Source organism: Cydia fagiglandana, chromosome 6, assembly GCF_963556715.1.
Source record: "Cydia fagiglandana chromosome 6, ilCydFagi1.1, whole genome shotgun sequence".
Classification (NCBI taxonomy): Eukaryota; Metazoa; Arthropoda; class Insecta; order Lepidoptera; family Tortricidae; genus Cydia; species Cydia fagiglandana.
The window spans coordinates 5103101-5111624 of record NC_085937.1 but is presented as its reverse complement, the minus strand read 5'-3'; the positions used below and the strand labels follow the sequence as shown (position 1 = coordinate 5111624).

Below are 8524 nucleotides of genomic sequence, written 5' to 3'. Positions count from 1 at the left end.
TGGTCCGCTGTTGTATTTTTTAAATTATCTGGAGTGTGTTGCCCCAGGTCAACAAAACCATTAAATTTCATGGTTTGAGAATCAAAATAAACGCCTTCACTTAATTTCATTTCATCCACTAAAATAACTCCTCGTTTCTCCTCCTTCTTCATCGCCTCACATCTTTCTTTTAAACTAAAGAAAGTAGAGGATTGGAATCCATATGCAGAACAGCTGATTTTGCTGAGATACTTATTTAAAGTTTGTACAGAAGGAAGGGGTTAAATAATTCTTTTACGTATAAATTCATACGTATTCCTGCTTTTTATACGTATCAACATGCACTCATAAATCCATTCTAACGTATATCGACGACCTTTTGTATTATTTTTTTTCGCGGCTTCAAAACATGATCTCACGGCATTTTGAAATTCTTCAGGTAGTTTTGAAATAGATGCTTGTACTACGGTATCCGATTTCTTTGCACACTGCGCCTTAGCCAAGGAAATTTTCTCTCTTAATTGGATATTCTGCAATTATATGAACGGTCGATATGAAATTCGTTACTCAAGTAGGTACAATGTATAAAGTTATAAGCCGACAAGATATTGTAGTAAATAAAATGTGGCAACATCGTAGTGTCGTCCCGTTTTCTTAGATTGATTTGAAAGGGACGACACTACGATGTTGCCACTTTTTAATTTCTACAATTTCTTGTTGGTCTATAAGCGGGTGTGCGAATAAAAAACAACAGCTAAGTAAAGTGGTATCCAGACGGGACTGATCAAATCGGTTGATTTTATCAGAAATGAAATTGGCGTCAATCTCTAATTTTAGATTTATGGTGATATTAGAGCCCTCTACATTGAAAAAATCCAGAAATGGTATCCAGACTGGCCTCACAAATTGGTATTCTTGCATCTGCACTTCATTTTATCGGTAATATCGGTCATTATCGGCGGTTGAATTCGGCGAGCCAAATTGGTATTTGCATCCGCACTTCGATCCTGATTCGATCGGGCAATTGAATCAGATTGGCGAAAAATTTACTAATCTGGATACGCCTTAAGGGACTTCGAAATGATTTCGAAAAATATGTATGAAAACTTCTTGCTCAAGTTTCTTTTTGTATTATTTTACGTCTTCAATTATACAAATACAGTATATTATAGCGTCGCCTAGTACCCATAGTACAACTTTTGCTTAGTTTGGGGCTAGGTTGACCTGTGTAAAGGCCAGTACACAATGGGCCAGCGTGGGCCAGTCTGGGGGACGCATTTATGCGTTAGAGGGAGCAAGTGATATTGCTACCTCATTCTACCGCATGGCAGCGTCCCTTGTACTGGCCGGCGCTGGCCCATTGTGTACAGGGGCCTTTAGATGTTCCCTAATATTTATTTATTTAATATGTTTTTGATAAAAAGCCGTAACAGACTACCGCACCATACCGCGACTTTAGTGCGGTGCGGCGCACGTACCGATAGTCGTAAGGTGGTCGCCGTACGTGCGTTAAGAGCCCCCTCCAGACTATGCGCGTGAATCGCGGGCGAAGCCGCGAACGCGAGTGTGGAGTCCAGAACGCAGACCTGCGAAATCGACTCCACACTCGCGTTCGCGGCTTCGCCCGCGATTCACGCGCATAGTCTGGAGGGGGCTAAGGATGTAGCTATAATTTGGAGCGTGAAAGAGATATTTTAACCGCACCATCAAGGTCGTGGCGCGGTGCGGTAGTCTGTTACGGCTTTAATGCCGGCTACATACGTAACGATAAATCGTTGCGATAAAACTGTGCAGTCCGATTGTCCGATTGTCGATTATCGTAACGATTTGTCATACACACGGTTCGATTTATCTGCACAGTCGGACTGCACAGTTTTATCGCAACGATTTATCGTTACGTATGTAGCCGGCATAAGACTTACCGTCCTCTTCAGACGCTTGCATTTATGTACAAGATTTGAAGCGCGCCGTTTAGCTTCTGCCATTTTTTGTAATAGAGTTGAAGTGGAATTACGGTTCTGCAAACGATTTCGTAATATTCGACAAGATTTACATCTTGGGTACTGTTGATTTCTTTCGTAAGTATCATCACCAATAATCACACCTTTACAAAATCTGAAAATTGATGTAATTATATATTAGATAAATTCGTTTTTATCTTTTATTATTCTCCTGTACCATTGTTTATGTATAAATAGTGCTTTAATCTACAGGTACCTACATAATAAGGGTTCTTAAAATACACATAAAAGTCGAGTTTTAATAGGATAGGTTCAAGAATTAAGACCTATTTAATGTACCGTTACATACAATATTTTTAATGACAAAAATGTTAAATAAAATCAAAGTTATTAGGCTTACGAGTTATCCTTTTATTTTAAATACAACTGTTACATTATGGTATATATATTCATAAGACGACTGCAAACAGTTGTATTATCGCCTACACCCATAGTACAAGCTTTGGGGCTAGGTTCCTCGTATTCGAAATGAAAAGTAGAGTGTTTAACTCGGGTGAATGGCATCATTTTAGCCTCGGACTATACTCTCACTGCGTTCATCCCTTGGTTAACAATCTACCAAAACTTACTTATTGTCGTCAATCTGAGTACCAACGCACAAAGGCCATCTTTCAACCGATTTTAAGTAATCGTAGGTGTTGTCATATGAATTAATTTTCTCCTTTAGTGGCAATTGTTCATTATTGGGAAAAATTACCTGCAATTAAATAGCAATTATGTTTCGTTACAAATTCAAATCATGCCAACCGAATTTTATTGTTACATTAATAAACACTTACAGTGACAGTTAGATCATCGTTTAAACGTATATGATGTTTAATCTTCTGAGTTTTTGGATCCATTCGCATAAATTCCAGCCCATTAGGATTTTCTGCATGTAGCCAAAAAGGCGGCAACAACGAAAATGCCCGAAACTTACTTTTAAAATTCTCTATTGGATTAATTGTTACATTAGTATCCTGATATTGACTAAACAATGGTTCCGCAAAGTCCTGTTGTATCATTTCATAATCCATTAAATTATTAGAATCATTTTGATCTTCTGATAATTCCTGTTGCTCGGCATTGATTTGTTGTTGCTGCTCGTCCTTAGGTTGATTGGGGTATGGTTCGAAAGATTCCTCTATGTGAATAGTATTGGCTTGGAGTTCATGTTCGGGAATGGGAATAAACTGATGCTCAATCGTGGGCACAGCTTCTTCCTTAAGCGTTTTTCTTTGTGTAGGAATATATTTGAGCTCTCCTTTAATAGTTAACTTTTCGTACATATTTATATTTTCTTCTTTAAAATGAAGATGGCAAATATAATCATTTGCTTTTAATGCAATTCCTAACGACTTTTTCCAACTTTCTAACCGTGCCGGAGTCTGAGAATTAATAGAAAAATGAAGAATTGTTGAAGTGAAATTGTGAATTTTATAAGAAAAATATAAAAATCACAATATAATATTTTATTAAATAACTAGCGACCGGCTTCGCACTATAGTTCGTTTTTTTTAGCATTAGAAATTAGGTAAACAATCTTGATGTGTCTTTTAATTGAAAAACACATTTTAAAAATAAGTTACGGCAAATATGTAACAATTATGAATCTAATACGATCATTTATATTCTTCTGCTTTCATCAGTAATAGTTTTTGAATTTTAAAAAGCGTTTTTCAATTAAAAGACATGTCAAAATCGCTTACCTTCTTGCAAGTTCTTTCTAATGCTAAAAAAAACGAACTATAGTCAACAAATTATATACGTAAACCTTCCTCAAGAATCACTCTATTGATACATGAAAATCGAACTGAAACCGTCCAGTAGTTTGTTTATCGCAAAGATACATTCAAACCCACGAACAGACAGTCGCGGCGGGGGACTTTGTTTTATAAGGTGTAGTGAAAATTACATACTTACCGTTGGTTGGAAAAAAGATACGGATTTCGTAACATTTTTCTGTTTTTTCCTCTTACGCCCACTTTGGCAACTGTTTACGATGCAAACTTTTCCCATTTTTACTATAGAAAATATATCCTATAGCGGTGGATTTGCCCTAAAGCCCCACATTCACACTCCTACCTTGTAGGCCGCCTCGTAGTCCACGTCGTTGGGTAGGATTGTGTATGGGGGTTGCGGACTACGAGTCGTCCTACCGTTTAGCCGTTTGTAGGACGGCTCGTAGTCCGCAACCCCCATACACAATCCTACCCAACGAGGCGGACTACGAGGCGGCCTACAAGGTAGGAGTGTGAATGTGGGGCTTAAGGCCTGGTAAGCCCAGGCCCGAGGTGGCTAGATAACAGAGGTGGCAGTCTATATGATGCGTACTGAGACAGGGGCGGCTAGTTTTACTGCACAAGAAAATTCTAAATTAAATAAATCACTTTATGAAAATTTTTAATAAAATTTCAAAAAACTGACAGCGCACTTCACTCAGTCAATAAGGTCTAAATTCATGTTAGTTCCCGGTGCTACCTACTAGCGCCACCGGAGAGATTTCGAACTATTCTTTATACTGACAGCTGGACACTTTTACAACCGTCTTATCATAAAAGATAGCTCTCCTTTACTTCTACACTCCATAATCTGAGCAATATGTATTAACTAGCAACCCGCTCCGGCTTCGCATGTGTTAACAAATACACTAAAACCTTCCTCGAGAATCACTCTATTGATAAGTGAAAACCGCATGAAAATCCGTTCAGAAGTTTTTGAGTTTATCGCGAACATACAAACACATAAACAGACAGACGCGGCACCCCTATGCCGGATTCGAACTTTAAGATACGTCAATTAACAGATCTGCAAACGATATGACTTAGATATCGCCGTGTGCCTGCTACACTGCCACATCTCAAAAAACCGTTTTTTCGAGAAATCGCGTCTCAAAGTTTTGAGAGTATAGTTCAGGGTGTTTAATAGGATCTTACTCCTTTAGTTTTAGGTCTATGAATTTAAAATTTAGCTTTTTTTACTCGGAATGATATAACCCTCCTTATGACCACGCCACTTTTTAAAAGAAATGTATATTTTTTAAGACACAAGGCCCGAAAGACAGGTATTTAGAGTTGTGGCCGTATTGCAGAAACGTTTTTTAAAGATTTTGAGATGCGGCCAAATTTAAACACAAAATTATTGGATAAAGGTTACCATGCAAATATAAATAAAAACACCAAAATAGTTAAAATCCCTTTATTTTTACCCGACTACGGCAACGCAAAAGGAGGGTTATGATTTTGACCGGTATGTATGTGGGTATGTATGTATAACTTCTAAAGTACACATTATAATTTGACAAACGATATGTCATTCGAATTATCTTAATCGTCCGCTGGTTATAGGCTATATGAAGTCACAAAAGAATGAACAAGGCGTCCTCTAGAGGTCATAAAGTCACGAACGAAAAAAATAAAAATAAGTAATGATTACGTGATGTATATCATTTGAAAGAGCTCAGTTAGCACATTTCAAATATATAAATATTGTTAGCTTTTGCGACCGGCTTTGCTTGCATGCACCCGATGAAACATTAATTTATCGGGTAGGTAATTCGAACTACGAATCTACAAGCGCTCTGGATTCTATCCGCATATTACCCGACTACGGCGATACAAGAAGGTATTTGCAAAATAAATTTGTTTGGCCGCTATAAACATAGTGTTTTTTTTAATGACCTGCAATATTTTATAACGTGAATAGGTATAGAAGTCCAGATCAGCCAAAATGTATGAAACAGCCGTACAAGAGAGGTAGGAAGCTCGCTGTACGCGTTCCAAAGCCGGGCGCCTTCGGCGCCCTCATACTAGAGGAGTCGGGCGTAGCCTGACGTACGTGGCGCGCTGCAAGCAGTCCAAAGCCAGGCGACTTCGACTTTCTCATACTAAAAGTGTCGACATACGTGACACGCTGGACGCTTACCAAATCCGGGCAAATGCATGAAACAGCCGTACAAAAGACGTGCGGGCACGCTGTACGTGTTCCAAAGCCGGGTGCCTTCGGCGCCCTCATACTCAACGTGTCGGGCGTAGCCCGTCGTCGTACGAGGCGCACTGTATGCGTTCAAAGCCGGGCGCCTTGGGCGCTCTTATACTAAAAGAGTCGGGCGTAGCCCGACGTACGAAGCTCGCTCTACGCGTTCCAAAGCCGGGCGCCTTTGGCGCCCTTATACTAAAAGAGTCAGGCGTAGCCCGACGTACAAGACACGCTCTACGCGTTCCAAAGCCGGGCGCCTTCGGCGCCCTCATAGTAATAGAGTCGGGCGTAGCCCGACGTAGGAGGCGCACTGTACACGTTCCAAAGCTGGGCGCCGAAAGCGCCTCCATGCCAAAGGATAGCGCAGCCCGATATATGTGGCGCTCTGCGTGTATTTCTGTACTGGGGATGCCCTCGAAAAAGTAATATAAAGTGACTTCGAATAGGTAGTTAGTAACGAAGTCATGACCCCAAAATTAATTAAATAAAAAATAAGTTCAAAAACTAAAACCCGACTACTGCAAATCGCGCTCTAAAAGTATGAAACAAGATAGAATTCTTATCTGAAGTTATCAAACAGGAAATATTATAAATGTTATAATTTTTTTAATAAAAAAATACAACGTAATATGTATAATTTACTACATTATTTATATTTTTACAGAGATTCAGAGGATAGCTGTGGTCGTATGCCACTTTACCTTAAAATTTATAATCGTGGCATACGACCATGCACGGCGATCCTTTGAATATCTCTGTAAATATATCAAAAATGTAATATCCCTAATAGCATTTTCTTGTAGGGATTTTGTTGGGCCTTTGTTTACGTATTAGTTGGGCAACCGTTATATTTGGCCGTACGATTTGCTGGAGGGCCCTCAACAAAGGCCCTCCCGAAGATTCCCAACAGAGGGCCATTAGAGTAATTTTTTCGTTGGGCCTATTTAAATAAATCATACAATTATTCAACGGTGGTGGTTTTGGTTGGGCCGTGGTTGGGCCTATACACATTTGTTTGATGGTTGGTTAATTGTTACATTTGGCCGTACGATTTGCTGGAGGGCCCTCGACAAAGGCCCTCCCAAAGATTCCCAACAGAGGGCCATTAGAGTAATTTTTTCGTTGGGCCTATTTAAATAAATCATACAATTATTCAACGGTGGTGGTTTTGGTTGGGCCGTGGTTGGGCCTATACCCATTTGTTTGATGGTTGGTTAATTGTTACATTTGGCCGTGTGGCTTGCTGTAGGGCCAACTGCAAAAAAATAAAAAAGGGCAATTTTTTCGTTGTGCTTCTGTTTGCAAATTCAACAATTACCCATCGGCAAGTCAGGTAGGTCGGTAGGTAGTTGTGCACCAGGTTGAAGGCCCAACACAGCTTGTCCCACAAAGGGCCAACATTGTAACTTTAACGTTAGGCCTTGTGTAGGATTCTTACAATACTACCGTAGGTAAATAGTTGTGTAATTTATAGTGGGCCTACAGTCTTAATTATGTAATGGGCTTTTGTTTACGAGTCGTACAGTTACCCTACGTTAGGTAAGTGGTTGTGTAATACGACGTTGGGCCTTTGCTGATAAATATTACAATTACACTTCGGTAGGCATTGCTTGTATCCACATGAAGGCCCTAGGCAGCAGTTGTTGTTAATCTTCTCTGTATCGTTCCAATTTTAGTATATGTACTGCCGAAGCAAGTACACTTACTATACACTCTAATTTGTATATATACTAACCGCACTTCGAAACTTCGTAAGCGAGATTTATGTTTTTTGAGATTTAAATTGAGAAAATGTTGGTAAAATACAATTTTTTAAATTTATGTATAAATTTTATAGTTATAGCTATTAGATTTATAAGTTACTTTAAAAAAATATTATGATTATATCCGGAATAATCGAGAAAATAACTATAACTTCGATGTTTGGAGACAGTAACGCCATCTAGTGACGCCACAAGCAAACTCAACTGGTATTGTTGGGCATCAGTACCACAGCCAATGTTGGTAAATGCGATATTTGTGCTCACTGGGCCAACGAATGTTATCGTTGTTTAGCCACCGGTACCAAAATACACAAAGGCCCATTGTTAGGCGTCAGTGCCACAGCCAATGTTGGTAAATACGATATTTGTCATCATTGGGCCATCGGATGATATCTTTGACTAGCCAACGTTACCAAAATACACAAAGGCCCATTGTTGGGCATCCGTGCCACAGCCAATGTTGGTAAATGCGGTATTCGTCACCATTGGGCCAACGAATGTTATCGTTGTTTAGCGAACGGTAGCAAAATACACAAAAGCCCATTTTTGGGCCTCAATGCTACAGCCAATGTTGGTAAATGCGATATTTGTCGTCATTGGGCCATCGTATGATATCGTTGCTTAGCCAACGTTACCAAAATAAACAAAGGCCCATTGTTGGGCATCAGTGCCACAGCCAATGTTGGTAAATGCGATATTTGTCATCATTGGGCCATCGGATGATATCGTTGACTAGCCAACGTTACCAAAATACACAAAGGCCCATTGTTGGGCATCAATGCTACAGCCAATGTTGGTAAATGC

The 8524-nt window shown here is 39.5% G+C and overlaps 1 protein-coding gene across 1 annotated transcript; it reads right to left on the bottom strand.

Moving 5' to 3' along the window:
* Window positions 1-260: 260 nt before the first annotated feature.
* On the bottom strand, window positions 261-4042 carry LOC134665473 (uncharacterized). Its single transcript, XM_063522447.1, has 4 exons — window positions 2780-4042; window positions 2570-2697; window positions 1902-2094; window positions 261-509 (listed from the first exon to the last, which is right to left on the bottom strand). The coding sequence occupies exons 1-4, from the start codon at window positions 3266-3268 to the stop codon at window positions 261-263; spliced, it is 1059 nt and encodes a 352-aa protein (XP_063378517.1). The 5' UTR covers window positions 3269-4042.
* Between the last annotated feature and the right edge of the window lie 4482 nt (window positions 4043-8524).

What these genes read in the sequence shown, in the direction of transcription:
- LOC134665473 (XM_063522447.1), bottom strand. Translation starts at nt 3,268, where the DNA reads ATGTACGAAAAGTTAACTATTAAAGGAGAGCTCAAATATATTCCTACA. An exon ending in ACTCAGATTGACGACAATAA is followed by an intron (nt 2,095 to 2,569) that starts GTAAGTTTTGGT and finishes ATCAATTTTCAG; the next exon opens with ATTTTGTAAAGGTGTGATTA. An exon ending in GCAAGCGTCTGAAGAGGACG is followed by an intron (nt 510 to 1,901) that starts GTAAGTCTTATG and finishes ATATAATTGCAG; the next exon opens with AATATCCAATTAAGAGAGAA.